At 37.2% G+C, this 24,216-nt stretch overlaps 1 protein-coding gene across 1 annotated transcript in view; it reads left to right on the top strand.

The window, feature by feature from the left end:
• ZNF804B (zinc finger protein 804B) overlaps window positions 1-24,216 on the top strand; it is a 542,103-nt gene that overhangs the window by 423,054 nt on the left and 94,833 nt on the right. The window contains exon 2 of the mRNA XM_040472723.1: window positions 7,037-7,180. Within this exon, the coding sequence (XP_040328657.1) occupies window positions 7,037-7,180 (144 nt within the window). The remainder of the gene's footprint in view (window positions 1-7,036; window positions 7,181-24,216) is intronic.

Genomic DNA, 24,216 nt, shown 5'->3' with positions numbered 1-24,216 from the left:
CTAAACACTTAAAACCTCATATGTTTAGGATTATACTGATCTGCCATCATTTCATCAGTTTCATTCTCCATGATATGACTTACATTGCCAGGGCAGGCCATGCTATCTATTATGTAGTGGGAATGGCATTCTCTGCCTTTTAATTCATGAGTTTTATTTATTCAACAAGTATTTATTGAGTTTTTCTAAATAAAAAGTGCCATGGTAGATGCTATTATAATGCAAAGAGCATTCTTTTTATAAAGAAACTAGTGACATCTTTAGGAAAATCAATGTTAGTAATATTAATGCTCAAGTATGAGTGCATATGATGATCTCTTGACTGTGTGTGGTATTCCAAAATAGTCCAAAATTTAAACAATTATCCTGAGATAAAAACCTCTGAATCTCCTAATTGCATCAGCCAAATTTGCATTGACTAGCATGAACTGATTATGCTCTCAGATGAGGTGGTCGAATGAGGTTGAGATGGGCTCCTCTCACTTGCTCAAATTGCCATCAGAAAATTAAAGTTGCTTTGTAGACTCATGAGAGAACGGTATTTTTAAAAATAATTTCCTAGTGTCACATGCATACAATGATGCATCCATGTTTACATATACACACAAAATATCTAGACATCAAGTTCTACTTTTGCCATGCATTATGCTAAGTGCTTCCATAAAAATAAACTCATTTTATACTTACAGCAGTTCTGCAAGCTACTCATTACTCTCCTTAATTTATACTGAAATAACTGAAACTTCTATAAGAGAGAGGCTGAGATTCAAGCTAGTCAGTCTCCAAGGAATATTTTTTCCCTATCACAAAAATAAAATAAATCAATGAATAAAACCCCCTACAGTGAGTTTTCCATTATCCAGTCTGTTGCAAAGACTCAGGAAGACAATGGGGACCAAAAGAGTTTTCTGAATCCATGACAGCCACTTGATCAGAGGAGGGGAATGCACTGTCTTTGAAGCAGGATCTTATTTGGGGACAATATAATAGAACAGGTTAGAGAATATTAGAATTCTTAAAGCAATCTCTTACACATAATAGTGAAAGGTCAAATGTGAGCTTTCATACAAAGAATATGAATTCAATCCTCAAAGCTCTGAGCTGGTATTACCATCAAGGAGATATGAAGAGCAGCAATTGATTTTTTTGTTTCCTTTTTAATAACCAGGGCACATATTCACAACCAGTAGAAACAAGACTACCACCTTGTATTTTCCTAGTGCCTATCTCTCAGCTTCAAGAACTTAATAGATTTTTAAAATTATAATTACTCCTCTTACACTCTCTGGGAGCTGGGGCCTTGGTATTATCCCAAATCCACAAAATGTTAGCAGAGGCAGCTTGAAATTTTGTGGCAACTGGATAAAACCTAAGTAATTGGGACAGCCTTTAGCATGGTGATTAATAGTTCTGAAGTCAGGCAGATCTGATTTTTAATTTAGTCTCTGCTTTTCGGTGATTAGCAAGTTTCTAAACATGTTTGTGCCCTGTCTTCCATACCTTTATATGGAATAATAATAGATAATACTTCATCAGGTTATTTGGAAGATTAAGGGAGTTAACAAGTGTGAAGTGCTCAGCAGATTTCCAGTTTACAATGAATGCTCAGTGGGTGTTACTGTGTAATCATCATTACAATAATAAAATAATTTGGTAGCAAAATAGCCATATTTCCAATTAAAAGCATTACTCTAGTCAGAATTCTTGCCACATTAGATATGTCCCTGTTATTTGCATGAATGTAAATTTTTAGTGTGAAAAAGTCCATGTTCCCTCCCTGCACCCAAAATATTAATAATTAAAAGTAATTAATTACTACAGAATTCTTATTGAACTGAAACATAAAATGCCCACTGGCAATACCTAATGTTTTAAAAATGACTCTTGTTAAGATAACTGTCATATTCAATTTATAATTCTTTTTCAACCTTTTAATGAATCATTGAGAATGGTTAACATGAGGCTTTCTTTTGCTTCATAAATGTTACTTTTTTTTCTGTTAAATAAGCTTCTAAAGCCTCCTTTTTAGGCAAAGTGTGAAATAGAACTTTGAATAACTAGCAAGTCAATGATAGAATTATATGTTTTTAATTTTATTTCCAGTATAGTTAACATACAGTGTTGTATTAGTTTCAGGTGTACAATACAGTGATCTGACAATTCTCTACATTAGTGCTCATCGTGATGAATACTCTTTAATCCCTTTCACCTATTTCACCCATCTCTCCACCAACCTCCCGTCTGGTAACCTTTTGTTTATTCTCTATAGTCAAGAGTCTATTTCTTGGTTTGTCTCCTTTTCCTTTGTTCATTTGTTTTGTTTCTTAAATACCACATGAGTGAAATCTTATGGTATTTGTCTTTCTCTGACTGACTTACTTCACCTAGCATTATACTCTTTAGTTCCATCCACATCGTTGCAAATGGCAACATGTCATTCTTTTTTATGACTGAATAATATTCCATTATATATATATACATGTGTGTGTGTGTGTGTGTGTGAATGTATGTATGCATATGTGTATATATGTATGTATGAATCTTCTTTATCCATTCATCTGTTCATGGACACTTGGGCTGCTTATATAATTTAGCTATTGTAAATAATGCTGCAATAAACATGGCATTCAGTGTAAATATGCAATAATGCCTGTATCCTTTTGACTCAGTACTTCTGTATTTTGGGGGTAAATACCAGCTAGTGTGATTAATGGATCAGAGGGTAATTCTATTTTTTAACAATTCTTGAATGTATAACTACTTAGTGGTTAGTCGGATGAGTGTGTGGTTAGAGGGAAGAATGAATGACTGGATGGGTGAAGAAGCATGACACGGTGGATAATGTTCCCTGCTTTACCATTGCCTGATTCTCTAGAGCTCATGAAGTTACTGAACATCAGTGGCCTCTTTCAGCTGGTAGATTTACACTACATGATACCTTCCTTACTAGTCTGCTAGTCTAAGCCCTTGCCCTCCAGTCTTCTGGTACATACAGCTAGACCACCTCAGCTCCTTCTCCATGGACAGTTCAACTTCACACTAGAGAACAGACCCACCTCATACACGGGCCACTGGGTTATGGTTCTTTTACTAACAGTAGCTCTAGTGCCAACCACAGTTTCCAATTTTGCCAAAGATGCTTAACAAACCTTATTATTTTTTTTTCTTTTCCTCTGTGATTCCTCTTGCCCTATCCAACTCTTGGCTTATATTCTCTTCTGCCTGAGACTTTCATTCTCAGGTCTCAGTTTCCCCACTTCTGACCCCCAATTACCTGCTGTTAAGTTTATGCTCTTACTTCTGGGTTTGATAGACACCCTAGATTGTGACCTCTGTGTGCTATGCTAATGGCAGTTATTTCCCACATATGTATTCCTCCTCTCTTAATAAGGGAACTAGAATATGCCCTGGGGAATATCATTAATTCCTTAGAAGGAAGGAAGATGGGGATAGCAGCACCATTTCCCGGCAAGAAAAATGAATTAAGAAATGGGGTATGCAGTTTAGTCTGATAAAGGTGAAATGTGGACATTCACAGGAGATGGCTAAAATGTTGGTAACTCTCTTATAATTATAAATTTTGCAATGAAATTCACTTAATGTCATAATTAAAGGATTTTTTAGTAATAAATGCTGTGTAGATGAAGATACCAAGAGTAATTGCGGAAGCCTCACCCCTAGTCATTGAGCTGTTGTTACAAAAATCCTCCATATATGGGTGTCTGGGTGGCTCAGTGGGTTAAGCGTCTGCCTTTGGCTCAGGTCACATGATCTCAGGGTTCATGGTTTGAGCCCTGCGTGGGGCTCTGTGCTGACAGCCTGGAGCCTGCTGCAGATCCTGTGTCTCCCTCTCTCTCTCTCTCTCTCTCTCTCTCTCTCTCTCTGCCTCTCCCCTGCTCATGCTCAGTCTTGCTCTGTCTCTCAAAAATAAATAAACATTAAAAAAAATCCCCCACATAATCGGGAATAACATGAGAGGTTATTTTTAGCTCCCTTGAATTCTCAGTTACCACCCACTTCCAGTTAATGAAGCTGAGGCACTTCTGATCACTGAAGCAGAGGTTTTCCGTGTCCAAGGCACATGGTCACTTTTCTAAGGTTGTTATTCTAGTGTCGTGATCATGTAAGAAAAACTGTGGGTAAACCTAAGTAGTCTCTAGTCCCAGTCTTTGAAATTAGACAGGGCATGTAAAGGACATGTAAAATGATCCCTGGAGAAAGATGGGATGAGAAATAATGGTTGCCTCTAACTGTAAGGCTACTAGTTCAAAAGAATGAGCTCTACCTCGGTGTTACACCTCTGCCTCAGTTCTCAAGTGACTACGTTAACAAGCCATTATTTCAATTTTTTGAGCAACTGGGTTTTTGTCCTGAAATTGAAGTCCGTGTTCTCATTACTGGATACATCCTGTCAGTAGTTTTTATATCCCCCATTAGCCTAGAATGTAACAAAATTGCTACTTTAACTCTCTTACATAGACAGTCCAGATATTTGGTTTAGTTTTGTTGTTTGCTAATGGTACTCCCATCCTGCTTGCTTTTTGTGCCATGTTGTGTTAGCCTCTTATATTTGGGCTTGAATCATTATGCTCCCATGTCTAAATTCATTGCTCCATCACGTTGCCCAACCCTGTGATGATCTGCCTACATTCCCTGTGCTTGCTTTCTTATCTGGTCAGCAATGGTCCTGTGATTCAGGTTAATGGCCTGATTTCTTTCTATAGAGTGTTAGTCACATTAGAGAAACAGAACTAAAGTCCATTCTTTATTTTGTCTCTTCATCCTTTTTATAAAGTTTATTAATTTATTTTTAAGGGAGAGAGAGTGTGTGTGTGCGAGTGGAGCAAGGGCAGAGAGACAGGGACAGAGAATCTGAATCAAGCTCTGCACTGGCAGCAGAGAGCCCAATGTGGGGCTCAAACTCACAAACCTTGAGATCAGGACCTGAGCTGAAGGCAGACGCTTCACTGACTGAGCCACTCAGCACCCCCTGTCTCTTCATTCTTTATACGTATTTATTTGGTACCCTCTATGTGCCAGTCACTCTTTTCTTTAGGCACTGGGATAATAGAGGACTTGCAGAATGGCAGAAGGTGTGAATATGTAGGCTACTATTATCCATTAACTTATGTAATGTATACTAAATAGGTAACTCTGGACTAGACAATATGTTTGGCATTGTGGACACAAAGTTGAATAAAACAGTTCCTGCCCTCAGAGGATGTATGGGCATAGACATGAAAAAAGATAATCTAGTATTATGTGACTTTGTCTGATTATAGAATTAAAGGGGGTAATATGGGAGCATAGGTTCATGCAATATGACGCTGATGAGGTAGGGAGGAGCTTGTATGGTACATTAAGAGGACTGGCCTCAAGGGAGATAGCAAAGCATCTTGTTTATTAACAAGGGAGCTAGGCATACATTATTTGAATTCAAATCCCCCCTCCACTTACTCAGTGGCCATGAGTGTGTCATTCTAAGTGCTGATTGATACATCTGTAAAGTGTAGATTAAAAGAGAACTTATTTTTATAGGGTTGGTGTGAGGAATAAGTGAGATAATTCACCACATACTTAGCTTACTACGTGGCACATAGCTTATGCTCAGTAAGTATTCATCACTATTATTCTATAGGAAATCAGAGAATTCAAGAGGATTATTATTCTTTTTTAATTGAAGTATAATTGACCCCCAGCGTTATGTTAGTTTTAGGTGTACAACATAACGTTTCAACATTTCTGTATATGCTCACCGCCAGTATAGCTATCATCTGTCACCACGCAGTGGTGTTACAATACCACCGACTGTATTCTCTATGCTCAAGAGGATTTGAAGCAGGGGAGTGATGTGGCCAAAACTCTGTGATAAAGCACAGTCAAAATTATAAGAGTAATGTTTTTGAAAACTATGTGGAAAACCCATTGGCCGTGTCCAGCATGAACTGATGTTTGTGGAAGAAGCTTAGCCTGGAATTAGAGACTGCAGATAAATATGACCCTAGATATAGTGTGAATGGAGGTCATCCACGGAGACTGTATGGAGTAGATAGATCAGTGGCTGATGATGGAATTGTGTGAAACAGAAATGTAAGGGGTAATATCAGAAGAAGAAGTGTTTATGAATGTTCATGGATGTGTTTGGTAACAAGCAATGAAATGGGCACTTTGTCCTTCCGATAAAGCCATGGGAAAGCACTCCAGAGGGGACAAAGAGCTGGGTGTTGGGAAAGGAGTAGGAGCTCATCAACTTGACAAGGTGGGAATAGGCATTGTGTGCATAGAATAGCAAGTCCCGGGGCGCCTGGGTGGCTCAGTCGGTTGGGCGTCCGACTTCAGCTCAGGTCGTGATCTCGCGGTCCGTGAGTTCGAGCCCCGCGTCGGGCTCTGAGCTGATGGCTCAGAGCCTGGAGCCTGCTTCCGATTCTGTGTCTCCCTCTCTCTCTGCCCCTCCCCCGTTCATGCTCTGTCTCTCTCTGTCTCAAAAATAAATAAACGTTAAAAAAAATTAAAAAAAAAGAAAAAAAAAAAGAATAGCAAGTCCCAACACTGACAGTTTCATTGAGGCTAAAACACATGAAGCAGTAAGTGAATGACATAAAACAATGTCATCAATGTCCCAATAAAATATTATAGTAGAGAGGCCTTGTAGTAATGGGTGCTTCAAGGACATAGTGGAGGCTTGTGTTTGAGATCAGCCATTGGATTGGCAGAGGAAATTGTGGTGAGTCTTTCAGTTAGGTGAGTTAGTAGACCAACTTGGAAATGGATGGCAAGAAAGAGAATGACCAAGCTTCAACTGTGGGCTTCTTTGGGGGAATTCATTCTGTGTTTGTTGATAAGTTAGGAATGAGGCTGAGTTGAAAGTTATTTCCATAGTGCCATGAATTTCCAAAATAAAAAAGTAAATAAATAAAAATAATGAGCCTCACCATATTCTTTCAGTCACAGTAAATTTGAATAACAAGTTGGTTAATGTGAGATCTGGTTATGCTATGAGAGAGAAATATAACCAACATTTTTTCCTCCTTTAAAGGACTTTCCAGAAAAGGAGAAGTCCACAGCAAAGGCCCTGGAAGATGTAAAGGCAAACTTTTACTGTGAATTATGTGACAAGCAGTATCACAAGCACCAGGAGTTTGACAATCATATTAATTCTTACGATCACGCTCATAAGCAGGTAAGCCCAAGTGGGAAAAATCTTTCTTATTCCTAGATTTGTACTTTCACAACAGAATGTATGCATTTAGCCTTATTTATTGTCATCTAAGATGCTGAGGTGAAACCATTTTTTTTTCTTGAAAGGTTGTTTTCTGTTTAAATGTTAGGTGAAATATTTTTTTTTTCCTAGAAGTCACATAAAACTGTAGGTGAATTTAAAGAAGATCTAAAAGCAGACTGATATTTATTTTAGAATTACACATGCGGGGAAGCCAGAACCCAGTAAAAAGAGTGACCTATTCAAAATCACCTAACTAGATAGTGGCAAAAGCAGAGCACTGGACAGAATCTGTTATAGGGTTCTTTCAAGCTTTCTGAGGTTCAGCGAAAACTAGGACTTTAGGAAAACAATTCTCATTAAAAGGTTACATTTTCCAAAGAATGCCCTCTTAGGAAAGTCAAAGTGGTTACTTAATAAATGGGCCATTGCAAACAAATAAACGAAAACTCTGAGAGGCTAAGTTGAGAGGTAATTCATATAGAAACATTTCATTTTTTCCCTAAAGGGCCATATATATACATTATCAGTTTAGATATTCTATGCAGGCTACTATAATCCTCTCTTTCCATCTCTCTATGCAAGAGGAGGCTATTATTCTTATCCTGTTAGCTTTTATCCTTGTTGCATGAAGTATGAAGATTTTGGCCATTTAAGAATTAGGAGTGTTAAATACCACTAAGAAAGAGATTCCACTTGGTCAGAGGATTGACTGTGGCCAACAACTGTGAGAAGGTGCACACTCCTGATGCCAAATGGATCTGATATCTTGGAATGTGTGGGGAACTCTTCTATAATCTAGACCTAAAATATTTATTCAGACTAAACAACAACAAATATTTTGACTAACATCCCTAGTATTTACTGAGTGCATAGAAAATATTTGTCCTTGAGAGATGCAAGGTTCAGTTTCTATTTTTAAAGGTGTGGCATGTATCCATAATTTATTGTATTTTTCAATCAAGAGCAAGGACATGGAATAAACTGTTTTAGGACTGTGATTCCCAAAACTTAGTGTGCATAATGATCACTTTGGAACTTGATAATGCAGATACCCAGACTCTCCTTCAGGTATTCTAATTCAATAGTTCCGAGTGGGGCCCAGGAACTTGCATTTTAAAATGATTAAAATGGAAAATTTCAAACAGGGTCCAAAATATCCATTATTGGGGCACCTGGGTGGCTCAGTCCACTAAGCAACTGACTCTTGATTTCAGCTCCGGTCATGATCTCAGGGTCCAATGATTGTGATCGAGCCCCATGCTGGGCATGGAGCCTGCTTAGGATTCTGTCTTCCTCTCCCTCTGCCCCTCCCCCACTAGTGCATGCATGTGCTTGCTCTCTCTAAACATACACACATGCATATCCATACTTTTGGTTGACACGTGTTTAAGTTTCTTTGAATATATATTTCAACTATAGATTTTTCATTCCCTCCTTATGTTTACTTCTTGCAATTTATCTGCTGAAAAAACTAGACATATTCAGGATTTTGCTAAATGTAATCCAATACTGTCTTTTCTCATTTCCTCTGTCTTCTGTATTTCTTTTAAACTGATTGTTACATATAGAGATCTAAACAAATTCAAGTTCATACTTTTTTCTTGGCAAAAATACAAGGCACATTGTACCCTTCTGTAAAGAGGCATATGATATCTAATTGCCTCTATTTTTATGACTTTAAGTTTGAGAAATGGGTTTAGATAATGGCTGTTTGATCCATCCATCATTAAGTACCTCACTTTTTTCCACTAATGATTTTTGTAACCATCGATGATCATTTGCTTGAATCTATTACTTCATTTCAAGTTGTAAAATGATGATTCTAATTCTATCATCCATTCATTATTAATTACATGGAATATGTCTATAAAGAGAAATTTCCATAAGCATCACTCCCAGTGGATTTTATGTAGGTGGTCTTGAGATGATATACATACATATATATATGTATGTATATATATATATATATATATATATATATATATATATATATATACACACACACACACATATATATGTAACCAGAGAAGGTTCTCATGGGATAGCTACATTTGATCTGTGCTTTAAACATGCAGAAGTAGATGTTGAACTTGAGGCTGAAGATGGGATGGCATTCTTGACAGTGGAAACACAAGAAGCTAAGGTGAGGAAATAGAAGGGCATGAGACATGTTTTCAAACTGTAGAAAGCACTGGACTCCTAAGAGGGTGATTTCTCCACACCTGCTCTACCTGTCACAGCCTCTCTTGTACTCTGGAATTCTGTCTCATCAATTTCCCTTTTTATTAGTTCCTTCAATCTTATTTCCATTGGCTTTCCAACATGTTGATAAAACAAACTTTCCTCCAGCCTTCTATTTTATCTGTGTCCCTATTTCTGTGTGTCTTTAGGCTTATCAGTGTTCCTGGGTATGCTCCTTCACCAAACAAGGGTTGAGCTTCTGTTATGTACTGTTGTGCTAGTTGTGAAAAATGGACCCATTTGGTCCCTAACTTCAGTTGGGAGCTGACATCCCAACTGGGGAGACAGACACATCCACACACCATAAGTGTACTAGCAATTGTATACCCAAGATACTAAGTGTACAAAACTGATTTACGAAAGAAGACATGACAATTAAGGTAGAATTCTTAAAGAATGACTAGAAATTAACTGTGTATTGGCGAATGTTAGGTCTTATATGATAGAAAACCTACACCAAGACATGCGGCAGTTCCAGAGCATGACCCACCCACAGAGAAACTGCAACAGATTCTCTATGGCCATTAAAGTCACCGTTACTATCCTGGGGAGCTCTTGTGTCTCATTCCTCTCATTCTTTTCCAGTAGATCTTGTTCTCGGTCTTCGTTCTGCAATCTCTTTTCACCATTCGTATTTAATCTCACTTTTGACTCTTTGCTTGGGCCTTCGAACTGGACTCCCCATCTCCAGTAGTTTCCCTGCTCCAAACCAGGTTACCCATTTATGGCCATTTAATCTTCTTAAATGACCACGTTCAGGGGGTGATGACTGACTTTTTCAAGAGTCTGAACTACTTAGCCTGTCAATTCAAAACGTCCACAGTCTGGCTCTGGCTTCCATTTCCAGATTTATCTCCTGCAACTCCAGAATTTCCCTACAGTTTCTCAAAGATGCCTTATGCTTTCCCACCTGCTCATCTTGGCTCCTAATCTTCCCTCTGCCTGGGATGCCCTCCCATCTCGTTTGTGGCTGTATTTCAACATATATTCCTGCGTATTTAATGCAGAGATTGACAATTTTTATCTGGATATTCAAAGAGCTGAGATCTCATGGTAAGCTGACCTGACAGCATTTTCCAAATTCTCTTTGATCAAAATCTGTTAACATTGTGCAGAATTTTATACCAGAGTCCACTTTGGAAAACAATGGAATAATTAAATGTGCTGTAGACCTTGTAAGACTGCTTTCTTGTGTAATGTTGAAATTTTTTTTACCTAAAGATTTATTTTAGCCTAAAATTTTGACAATAGCTTGAATTTTAAATGAAGCTGGGTTTACAATTTCCCTTTTAAATGAAACTGAATTTTATATACAGAAAAGGGAAGTATTTACTAAAGTAAAACATGCAAAAGTCTTTTTTTTTTTTTTTTCAAATTCCAAAGCTAAATATGTCTGTTTGGTTCTTGCTTCAGTAAGGGCTCTTCTTGATTGTGATGATGATTATAATGATAGTGGTGAGGATTTGGCTGAGAATATTTTTTGGCCTGAGTAATATGAATAGCTTCTATAATTTTATTTTCCATGTGGATTCAGACAAAATATCTGTCCTCTTCTGTTGAACTTCCAACAGTATGGTCTTTTTGGTATACTTTGAAGTGACTCTAAATTCACATGAAATGAATTCTGTTACTCATTGGTAGAATGACTTAGAATGAGAAGCAAGGTAATCTGAATTTTTATTATTCCCTAGGCTCCTTCAGTTGAATAAGTGATTTCTAAGCTTTTATATTGTCTTGTACCTGAGTAGCAGTGTCCTGTGTTATTTTATTATAAAGACTATATTATTCAGAGATATATTATAATTCTAGAGAAGTCAAAATATATGACTTTAAAAATAAAGTAAAATAGCCTGAGAGTCATAGCTCTAATTTAAATCCATTGGGCATTTAATATAATTTTTCTATAATTTGATACAAAATTTAGGTATTCTTCTTAGGTGAGGTGCCTGGGTGGCTCATTTGGTTAAGCATCTGACTTTGGCTTAGGTCATGATCCTGCAGTCCTTGAGTTCAAGCCCTGCGTCAGGCTTTGTGGTGACAGCTCAGAGCCTGCAGTCTGCTTCAGATTCTGTGTTTCCCTCTCTCTGTGCCCCTCCCCCACTTGTGTTCTGTCTCTCTTTCTCTCTCTCAAAAAATAAATACACATTAAAAAAAGTTTTTTTTAAGATATTTTTCTTAGGTATTATTGGTAGAGAAAGATTGCTTGTCAGTAAAAAAAGCTGAATTTTTTATAGATATTCAATAAGCAGAAAAATAAATTTCTAGTTTTAACAACGTAGCTCTATATATAACTCACATTTTTGGAAATAACTCCATTGTTTTAGCTATTGCCTTGAACTTATGTTTCCGTGTAAATGTTGAGCATAACCACTAAAGCAGTTTGAATGTATATACAAATTATAGTCACTTGGATAAAGACAGCAGTGTAACTATTAGTATAGCTAACATGTTAATAACAGCTAATTTCTTGTGAGACTCTCTACAAGTCATAATTCTTTTCTCAAGACAGTTAACCACAAGTGTATAATACTGAAATGAAAACTACACATCCTTACATGCAATAAAAATCTCTCCTGCCTCAGAGACATACTGGCTCATCTCAATTTAGAAAAAACAAAGGAGCCTGATCCCCATACAAATAATCCATGAAAATATCTTCAATAATAAAAAACAAATCCACTTTTAGATCCTCCACATGTGACATTTAATCCTCCTAATTTTCATTTGCCTCACGACTGGATTTATTTTCACTCAGGAGAACTTGTCAAGCTTGAATTTCAACTCCAACTGATTCATTCTTAAAATATTATTTTGGATTCTCCCCAAATCTACCTGCTCAGGATAAAATAACAGAACAGAATCACCTTTGCCGTCTTGTCTCCAAGAGGAAGACTCCCACAACTGCTAAACAAATTCAGTCCAATTACCCCTTGCTTTGCTCCTACAATTTGATTTTTTTTTAAGTTTACTTATTTATTTTGAGAGAGGGAGAGGGAGAGAGAGAGAGAGAATACAAAATGCAAATAGGTGGGGGGCAGAGAGAAAGGGAGAAAGAGAGAGAATCTGAGAATCCCAAGCAAGCTCCACACTTCCAGCATGGAGCCCAATGTGGGGCTCGAACTCACAAACCATGTGATCATGACCTGAGCTGAAGTAGAACATTTAGCCGATTAAACCATCCAAGTGCCCCAAGTGGATTTAATTTTCTCCAAATACTGCCCCAATTATTCTGATAGTATATTTCACCATAATATGTTTAAGTTACTACTCCTCTTAATGTGGCAAAAAAACTTCAAGGCAAAAAAACCTTAATTTGTAGGATCAGCAAAATTGATGAAATGTAGACTCAAGTATCTGGAATGGAAATTCTCAGAAACATACATGCTAGTGAAATAAAATACTACTTATCTTCATTTATATTCTGCATTCTATAATCCAGCTTTCTGCTGTGTGTGTGTGTGTGTGTGTGCGCACGTGTGTGTATGTGTACATTCATATGTATATGTAAATGTATATGTAAATATAAATGTATATATACATACCTCACTGACCCCACCCCCTGGAATTACCCAGCAGTAATTGGAACCTCCATTAGCAAAAAGAGTACAAAAGACTCAAAGAAGATCTTAGCTTCTGGCTCACAATTCAGCTTTCCTAAAATGCTGCTGCCAACCTTTTTTAGTTAAAGCCTTTTTGATCTTAAGGTTGTCTCCTGATTAAAAAATAAATTAAAAATCTATATTCTAGCTCTTTCTGTATCTCAGATGTGCCAAGTGCTTTCCTGCTTTAAGACATTTGCAATATATCTCTCTGTAATGTTCTTCCATGTGAACCTTCCTGGTTCTTCTCTTCATTTGTGTGGTAGTTCAATGTCACTTTCTCTGGGCGGGGGTTCGGGGGAGGATCTCTGCTTTGCAACTCTACCTCAAGTGGACAGTTTTCAGTTCTCCCAACCTTAGTACTCTGTTTGCCCTTAGTGATGGTCAGACTCTATTTGTGCTGGCTCTCCAGAGCCAATTGTTCAATGTGTAAAAATTCTGAGAGCTGGCTCTTCAACCATCAGTAGCTGGAAATCAGCCATGGTTTGTGGTGGGAAATACACAAGTACTACAAACAATGCTTCTTAGGTTTTTTTGATTTTTCCATGGTGTTTGTGTATCAGCACACCATTGCTTATTACTCTGTAAACACAATTTTTTCCTTTTTATTTTTTTGTCCTCTCCCCTCCTCCCTGCCATTGGCTCCACAAAGAGAAGAGGAGGGTGTTGTTGGTTCTATTGGCCATGTAGCCACCCTTGTCTCTCTAAAGTGTAGAGCTGTGTTTGGCACATAGTAATGATTCCATAAATATGTTTTAAAAAGAATGAGTAAGTGGGGGCGCCTGGGTGGCGCAGTCGGTTAAGCGTCCGACTTCAGCCAGGTCACGATCTCGCGGTCCATGAGTTCGAGCCCCGCGTCAGGCTCTGGGCTGATGGCTCAGAACCTGGAGCCTGTTTCCGATTCTGTGTCTCCCTCTCTCTCTGCCCCTCCCCCGTTCATGCTCTGTCTCTCTCTGTCCCAAAAATAAATAAACGTTGAAAAAAAAATTAAAAAAAAAAAGAATGAGTAAGTCAATACCACTCTGTCCTACATCGGTATATTCATCCACCGTTGATAAATCACTAATTTTTTTCCAGTTTTAGTGAGAAATAGTTGCCATATATTAATGTGTAAATTTAAAGTATACAGCATAGTTTGATTTACATATATTGTGGATGGTTACAGAGGAAAAAAAAATTTGCTTTCTGATGAGAACTCCTAGGATTTACTCTTAAAAACTTTTCTATATATCATATAGCAGTGTTAACTATAGTTATCATGTGCATCACATCTCTAGTCCTTATTTATCTTATAACTGGAATTGTATTCCTATTGACCATCTTCCTCCAATCCCCCCTCCTCCTACCCTCCACATTTGACAGCCACAACTCTGATCCCTTTTACTAAGATTATTTTTTAAAGATTTGTCTTTCTCTGACTTATTTCACTTCGTATAATACAATCAAGGTTCATCCACATAACAAATGGTAGGATTTTCTCATTTTTATGGCTGAATAATATTCCATTGTAAAATGTTGATGGATTTTTAAGATGTGTCCATGTCCTGGCTATTATAAATAATCCTTGTATGAATATGGGGGTGCAGGTGTCTTTTGAGTTTTTTGTTTGTTTTTTTTTTTAAATAAATTATTACCAGAACTGGAATCGCCTGATCATATGGTAGTTCTATTTTTAATTTTTTAGGATCCTCCATAATGTTTTCCATAGTGGCCATAACAATTTACAATTCCAACTGTGCACAAAAGTTTCTCTTTTCTCCACATCAACACCAGCCTTTGTTAACTATTGTCTTTTTGATGATGGACATTTTAACAGGCATAAGATGGTATTTCATTGTGATTTTAATCTGCATTTCCCTAATGTCTAGTGATATTAAACATCTTTATTTTGCACCCGTTGGCCTTTTGTCTACCTTTTTTTGAAAATGGTCCCTTCAGTTCTTTTGCCCACTTTAAAATTGAGTTATTTGGTTTTTTGCAATTGAGTTGTATGAATTTTATTTATATATTTGCTATTAACCCCTTATCAGATACATGGCTTGCAGATTTTTCCCCCATTCTGTAGGCTGTCTTTTCACTTTGTTGATGGTTTCTTTTGCTCTGCAGAAGTATTTGGGTTTCACTTAGTCCCAATTGTTTAGTTTTGATTTTGTTGCTTGTGTTTTAGGTGTCATATCAAAGAAACCATTGCCAACAGCCATGTCAAGGAGCATTATTCCTGTTTTATTCTGGCAGGTAGAATTGGGTCTCGGCTCCTTCGTCTGAGTGGGCAGGGAAGGGGATGCTCCAGGTAACTCTCAATCTCTCAAACAAGTTCTCCAATTGGGATGAACTGGGACTACCCTTAGGCTTGGCTATGAATTAATCCTTCTGCCTGTGTGTAGCACAGATACCCTCTCTGCTGGATACTAGCTTTGATGTGGGGGCAATCCATTCTGTCATCTCACTGCTCTGCTCAAGTGTCACTAGGACTCACAGCTTCCAGGAGTTGTGGTCAGCCGTGGTGGTCAGATGTAGCCTGAAAACACTCTCCACAAATGGTGGACACCTATGACTCACCTCCCTGCCTGGGTTGGGCAAACTCAGCTCTAGGACCAGCAAAATTCCTCATTTTAAGGATCTAAATAAGGCAGAGCTACACCCCACAGAGTTCCCTGGCCAGACTACACCACTGCCTTGGTTCTTCAAATTAGCAAAGCCGCTGGTTTGGGTTAATACTTGGGCATATCAACTGTGCCTGCCAAGATTCATGCGCGGGTTCTTGCACGCCCCTCCCCACTTCTCTGTCACATCCCGGTGGTTGAGCCCAAAGATTCCCCTGCAGTACTTGTGGGGCGAGATCAGAGTAGAGGCTTCCACAAGTGACCAACAGTGCTGTGGGGGTCAGTTGTCCCTGCCTAGGTTCTCCTGTCTCTCCTGAAGGAACCAGAGACTCAGGGGAGATCTCTCTATGTGGTGCTTCACTGGCCTGGGGCAGGGCAATAACATCAATGTCTAGCTGCTTCTCTTTCCCTTCTAATGTGGTCTGTCTTGGGCTCTGAGGTGCGGTGGGGTGCTTCATCCTCATTGCCATTTTCTAGGAGTCTCATAGTAGTATCTTGTTTTTCATCAGTTATTAACTGTTCTTCTTTTAAAAGGGAGTGAAATCAGGGACAGCCTACCTTGACATCTTGGTGATGTCACTCCTTAAACGCTTCTTAAGTAGATAGAGTGAATGTTAGAGTAAAGAAGATGGGGCCCCTAATACCACATTCTTTATAATTATTGAAGAAAGGCTGTCATAAAAACCCATTTTTATAATTTAGAAAATACTTGAGCTCATATCAGTGCTGATTTGGTGTGCCCCTTGAAGAATTTTAGAATTTATTTTGTAGGAAATTGCTAGTCTTCAAGGGCTTCTAAGCAAGCAAATGATATGATCAGATTTGTGATTTAGAAAAATATATCTAAAAGCAGTTTAAGAGATGGTACACCAGGCGAGAGCTTGGCTCTGTGATAAGATATGAGGCTAAAAGCCCAAGAGTGATGATCAGAAATCATTATATAGCAGTGACAAGGAGAGAAAGTGAGAAGGGGTGCATTCAAACGATTGCCATTGGCTCACAACACATGAACACATGGTCTACATCACTAATAATCAACTAAATACAAACTTGGAGAGTTTTTTTTTATAAGGTTGTCAAATATGATAAAAGAATGATACTACTCAGTGTTGACAAGATGTGAGAAAAACACTGGTAAACAGTGCTTATGAGGATATAAATTGTTTCAATCTTTTGATGTTCAGTTTTGGATTATTTATCAAAAGACTTAAAATGGGAATTTTCCCATCAACAATTCCATCTGGCATGTATTCTAGAATAATAATCAAATGAATTCCAAAGATTGATGTATAGGATGTTTAAAATAGAAAAATACTGAAAACATTCTAAACATACAATGAAAAAAAACAGAGAATGACTAAATTATGACACATATAAACTGGAATACTATGTAAAAATTAAAATTGCATTTTGGATCTATATTTTACACAAAATTTAATTATTAAAAGGAATGCTTGAATACTTGCTTGTATCAAAAATTAAAAATCAGAAGTATAGAACAATGAGTAAAAGTATGTAGTAACAATTTGGTCCCTATCTTTTTAGATAAGTCTCTAAACATTTACGTCAAATTGTTAACTTTTATAGGAAATGTAAACATAAAATGTGATTTTATTTTACATATTATTCTGCTTTCATATGTTTTCACTTACATCTTGTCAGTCCATAAAGATTTCTATTTTATTGTGGTAAGTCGATACCCAGAACTTATGTCACTGTGACTTGTAAATTGTCTGAGCTTCATATATAATATTATTACCTTATGATTATGTTTTCTTTCTTGTACAACTCTTTTTTCCTGGAGTTAGAAATTGCTTTACTCTTATATTTGCCTCGTTTTCTATCACTGCCTATTACAAATTTATCTCTGAACTATGTACCATATATAATAGCAAGGTCTTTTTTTTAACATTTATTTATTTATTTTTGAGAGAGAGAGAGAGCATGTGAGAGAGGGGCAGGGGCAGGAGAGGAGACAGAGAGTCCCAAGCAGACTCCACGCTGATAGCGCAGAGCCTGATGTGGAGCTTGAAGTGAACTGTGGGATCATGACCTGAGGCAAAATCAAGAGTTCCACTTAGCTGACTGAACCACCAGTGCCTCTGATAACGACGTATTAATACAAAATGTCAGATACATGAGGCAATAGGTCAGTTCTGTTTTGTTTTTTATTCCTCTCCTTCCCATTTTAGAGAAATATGTGGTAGAGACCTCTCTCTTTCTACTCCAGCCCCCGCAGGTTGCTCTCCACTCCTGCTGCACAGCTATTGTTCTGAGACTTTTTTTTATCATCATCCTGTGACTGCTTGTGCTTCTCTCCAAGATTTTATTCCTCATTTTCTTGATCTTATGACTTCCTATATCTTATTTCCTCCTTTTGCTGGAACCTAGTCCCCAGAAGCTTCCTGAGACACACAAGGTAAAACTGTGGGACCCACGTCTATCAGTAAATGTAAATGTGCTTATTCTACTTTTATACTTGATTTATTTTTCAACCGGGTTTCAACTTTAATGTTGCTGTTGAAAAGTTATATGTCATTTTTATTTAAAAAATTTTTTTTTCAATGTTTATTTATTTTTGGGACAGAGAGAGACAGAGCATGAACGGGGGAGGGGCAGAGAGAGAGGGAGACACAGAATCGGAAACAGGCTCCAGGCTCTGAGCCATCAGCCCAGAGCCTGACGCGGGGCTCGAACTCACGGACCGCGAGATCGTGACCTGGCTGAAGTCGGACGCTTAACCGACTGCGCCACCCAGGCGCCCCTATATGTCATTTTTAATCCCAATCCTTTCTTTCTGAAAACATTTAGACATTTCTCTTCATCATTTCTTCTCACAAGAAACATTTATTTACAGCCAGCTATGGGCCAGATACCATTCCAGTTACTGGGGATACAGTAATAAACCAATCATCTCCATACTTGTGGAGCTGACATCACAGTGAGTGTGGGAAAATAGAAAAAGAAGACAGAAAATAGAAAATAAGATCTTCTTCAAAAAAAGAAGATAGAAAATAATAGAATATGCAGAGCACTGGGTAGTCCTATGTGCTATGGAGGAAAATAAGAGTAGAGTGTAGAGGGGGTGCTCTGGGCAAACAGAATTTTAATTAGGGACTTCAGTGAAGACCTTAATGAAAAGACAATGATAAAACTTAGAAGATACAGGGAGCCATTGATTACAGCCATCTATCTGAGGGAGAATGTTCCAGGAAGAGGGAATGCTCCGCGTAAAGTCTGGGAAATCACACCATGCACACTGTTCCAAAGATTCCTAATATGCTAACATCCTATAATGACTTGCTTTTCTATGAATCAAATTTCAATCACTGTGCAGGCCACTCCATAGAATATTTCAATTAGGAAAATCTCGCCATTTGTTTTGGGATTTTTTAAAATATTGTATTTGATAATTTCCTCATCTGCTCTCTTTCTTCCCTTTCAAAATTCTCTTATTTGGATATTATAATTCCAGAATGAATCTTCCAAATTCCTTATTATTTTTCTTGCTGTTAATAATATGTCTTAATATTTATGTCTTTATGTGTATGTCTTAATATTTAGGTCAAAATTCTGTGAGATTTTCACAATATTATCTTCCAGATTTTCTACTGAACATTTTTTTCATATTGTGTGTGTGTATGTGTGTGGGGGGAAATAGAGAGAGACAGAGAGTGAGAGAGAGCAAGCAAATGCACATCTGGTTTGATCTATGGTTTATGTGCTTGAGGCATTCCTCATATATTTTGTAGTACTTGGCTGTTTACCTGACAGTCTTATTTATAACTAAGGGACCAAAAGTTTGATTGGAAGGTTTATGTGTATGGGTTGAGTTTACCAGATGGCAACCTTCAGTATGGTGTGATAAGTAGTAATTATTATTATTTTTTTCAGTGAATGACCTCCAGGGGTCAGTATCTGTGAAGCTTTCAGAAGCCATGAACAGAAAAGAAATTTGAAATCTCACTTGTATGCAAATTTTCACTTAATCTCCTTATTTTAAATGGTTTTATAGCTTAGCCCTAAACTGTATCAGATGTTCCTAAAACTAAATCCTACCTGGTTCAGTTTTTCCAGAGAGCAAGCCTCAGTTTTCTGCCAGAGTAGACTAGGGGATCTGCTGGCCCATCTCCTCTTTTATAAGGGCTAACTGGTTTTCTTATTTCGAGTCCCAACCTCTACTTTTCCAGTTTTACTTCTCTACCAAAGTTTGCTGGATTAATGTCAGCTAGTCCTCACCTCAGTGGTTTGGTCTACCTTGTCTGTTACTTGTCCCTTCCCTTCTCTCTCCTCCCTCCTGTCTTTCCCACCACTTTAGGCCAATATATATATATATATATTTTTTTTTTCTTCTTAGTAAAATAGAACCAACACTATATTCTTCACAGAGTTATTGTGACAATGCATGAAAATCTTGGCCCATTGCCTAGCATATAGTAAGTGCTCAACAGAGCAGATGGAGGCATGTTTCACAAAGTGTGGTTTCCAAGGGAAGCTGGGGCTCATTTCTCAAGAATACTGTTTGAGGGATTCTTTCGCCAAATGGGAGGCTAACCTGGAGGGCCTCTAATAATAAATATTTTTTAATAATAAATTTTTTATCTCTGAAATTATGATTGTGTAAATTTGTAGTTAAATGCAACTTTCCGTCTCTTGATTTAATCTCAGGCTTAGACTTGGCAGTGAAGAAAAAATAATAATGTGCTGCTAGCATTAGGTCCCTGGAGCCATAACACCTATGTCAGGCTTTTACTTTCTGAATACAATTCAGCAACTTCACTTTGATGTATATCAGATGTCAGATATCATGAAAAATCATACAGCAGAGTCTTGGTTCTTTACCATGTATATGCTTTTTGCATTTACAGATCTATAGGTTTACTTTTCCTAGCCTTTTTTTTTTTTTTTTTAGTTTCTTTTAAAATTATGTTATGGCTTCTTGACATAATATTTCAGCATATCATGGTAGCTCCGTGCTGAATGAATTATGCATAAAATTAATCCTACAATGTCTAATGATAGCTTCTATTATGGCATTGTTGAAGATTTACAAATGGCAATATTATTCTCCTTATCTATTAAGTATTATCTGTTAAGTGTCTGGCACTAGGTGAGCTCCTCCCTTGAAACATAAATTAATCTGGTTATTTAAGTGATAAAATTATATCCATTATAATCAAAAAGACAAGATATTACAGAACTGTAAGGCTGGAACTCACTGCCCAGAAATGTTCATGATAAGGCCAGACCACAGAAAGCCATGCTTGATGAATAAATCAGTTTTAATTAATTATTTCTTTCCTATTTCCATGTAATTCTGTCGATTAGATATGGAAATCACCCAGGAATTCACTCTTTCAGTCATTTGTTCAAAACTCATTTGTGCTAGGTACTTTGTACTCTATAGATATAAAAATAAGTGAGCACTTCCAGTTTCTGGTCCATTATGTACAGAATTTGGAAGTTGTCATGGCCATCCACAGAAACAGATGAAAACTAAACAAACTGAAAGATCGACAGCTCTATTTAGAACCTTCAGTGAACTGAGGTTATGGGGCAAATTGCTTTCCCCAAAATTGGACAAGGGATATCAGAAATTACAACTTTGCAAAGCTGAAGTGTGAGGATTTTGAGGGAATCATTAGCAGTATACTGAAGAATTGCTGGAAGCTCAGTGTGGATAAGTTTGAGGTAAAACTCAGGTGGGTAGAGGGCTGTCTCAAGCAGGGCACCATGCTTTTATAAATTTTACCTCTGGGAGACCTATCGTGTTCTTAAATTAAAGATGAAAGAAAAAAAATCCCCTTCTGCTTCAAGCAGCAGAAGAGGAAAAGTCATCATTTAAAATGTGTCAGAGCATTCTGGGCTTCTTAACAAGACATACCCTCAAAAAAACTAAAAAAAAAAACAAAAAAAACAAAACTGTTTTGCCAACCTCAGGGAAGAGAAATGCCCATCTCCCCTTCTAGTCTTCCTGTCTCAACTGAGGGTGATGAAGGAGAAAGAGATCAGCCCTGAGGAGCACTTGAGAGAGTGCCAACAGGTCAGTAAAGGCTGAGACCTATTCACAGGAATCCAGAACACTTCACCTCCTCCCGCCAACACCTTACCACCACATCCATAGAATAGTAGAGGAATGCAACAGAAAGAACAGCATATCTCTAATCTTATTCAAGAAGCCTCTAGAGAAGGCTGAAAACAACAGAGGAGATAAATACATGGACACCAGATGAAATTTTAGGCCCTGATGAAATTATAGTTTCAACAAGAGGAAAGACCCAAATCCCTAGCTGGATATACATAAACCTTACACTAAAGGCATATTTGCTTCAGTCTCATTTACCCAATACATCATGTCTGGCTTTCAAGAAAATACTTGCAAAACATAATAAATAACAGAAAACACAGTTTGAAGAGACAGAAGAAGACTTCAAATAAGACTCAAATGTGGCAGAGATGTTGGCATTATCAGACTGAGAATTTAAAACAACTATGATTAATATGATTAAGGGCTGTAGTGGAAAAAGTAGACATTATACAAGAACAGATAGGTAATGTAAGCAGAGGGATGGAAACTAATAAAGAATAAAAGAAAATATGAGAAATAAGAATTCTAAAAACTGCAGCAGAAATGAAGAATGCCTTTGAAGGACTCATGAAATGATTGGACAGAACTAAGGAAAGAATCAGTGAACTTGAAAAAAATGCCAGTAGAAACTTCCGACACTGAAAGGCAAAGAGAAAAAAATGTAATGAAAAAGATAGATTATCCAAAAATAGTGGGAACATTATAAAAGCATAAAATACATGTAATGGTATTACCAGAATGAATAGAAAGAGAGAGGAAGAGAGGAAGGAAAGGACAGAGGGAGAGAGAGCGAGCAGAAGAAATATTTGAAGTAATTATGACTGAGATTTTCTCAAAATTAATTAGGGACAATAAACTACAGATCTAGGAAGCTCAGAGACACTAATCAGAACATCGGAGACAAAATGCATAAATCTACACCTAGGTGTATCATATTCGAACTGCAGAAAATCAAAAACAGAAAATAAATACATAAAAACTTCCTCAGACAAACAAAAATTGAGGCACTGTGTCACCAGTAGACCTACCTGAAAAGAACTGTTAGGAGAAATTCTACAGAAAGAAAGAAAATATATACATCAGAAACTCTTTTCACATAAAGAAAAGAAGATGATTAGAGAAGGAATAATGAAGGTTAAATAAAGTCTTATATTTCTCTTGCTCTCAATTGATTTAGCAGATAACTATTTGTTCAAAATAAAATCAACATCAACAGCATATTCAGTGATTATAGCATATGGATAAAAGACATAAATATCAGCAAGAATATAAGAAATGGGATGGAGAAATTGCAAACACTGTATCATAAGATAATTGCACTACCTAAGAAGTGCTATAATGTGCAAAAGAAGATTTGGATTAGTTGTAAATTTTTTTTTTTTTTTTTTTTTACAAAATCGAGGGCAACACTAAAAGGTATAAAAAAGAAGTATAATTGATATGGTAAGAGAGGAGAAAAAATAGAATCATGTAAAATACCCAACTGAAACCAGCGAAGGCAGAAAAAGTGGAACACAAAAACAAAAAATTAGCAAAGAACAAGAGCAATGAATAGAAAACAATAACATGAAGGGCAGATATTAATCCAACTATATCAGTAATCACTTTAAGTGTTAATGGTATAAATTCACCAATTTTTTTTTAATTTTTTTTTTCAACATTTATTTATTTTTGGGACAGAGAGAGGCAGAGCATGAACGGGGGAGGGGCAGAGAGAGAGGGAGACACAGAATCGGAAACAAGCTCCAGGCTCTGAGCCATCAGCCCAGAGCCCGACGCGGGGCTCGAACTCACGGACCGCGAGATCGTCACCTGGCTGAAGTCGGGCGCTTAACCGACTGCGCCACCCAGGCGCCCCTAAATTCACCAATTAATAATATTGTCAGTGCATTTAAAAACATAGAGAGACCCAGTTTACATGTTTAGAAGACCCACTTTGAATATAAAGATGGTTGAAAAGTAAAGTAATGGAAAAATATATCTTATGCTAACATTACTGCACAGAAACCTGGAGTAGCTATATATATTTTAGACAAAGCTGACTTCAAAGCAAGGGAAATTAGCAAGGATAAAGACAATATTACATAATGATAAAGCGGTGAAGTCACCAAGAAGACACAGCAATAGTTCATATGTATGTGCCTAACAACAGAGCGTCCACAGATGTGAGATAAATTGGAAAGAACTGCAAGGAGAAATAGATAAATCTACTACTAATTTGGAGAGACCAACACTTTTCTATCAGTAACTGGTATGTTCAGCAGGTAGAAAAGCAATTAAGAAGATAGTTGAAGTGAAAAGTACCATCAATCAACTTGATCAATTGACATCTCTGGAATACTTCATTCACCCAACATTATCAGTATACACATTCTTTTCAAGCTCAAGTGAAGATTTCACCTAGAAAGACCATCTTCTGGTCATAAACATATCTTACCAAATTAAAAAAAAAAAAAAATATAT

This window comes from Herpailurus yagouaroundi, unplaced genomic scaffold (assembly GCF_014898765.1).
Source record: "Herpailurus yagouaroundi ecotype Mexico unplaced genomic scaffold, PumYag 100, whole genome shotgun sequence".
Taxonomy (NCBI): domain Eukaryota; kingdom Metazoa; phylum Chordata; class Mammalia; order Carnivora; family Felidae; genus Herpailurus; species Herpailurus yagouaroundi.
This window is presented reverse-complemented; position numbering and strand designations above follow the sequence as displayed.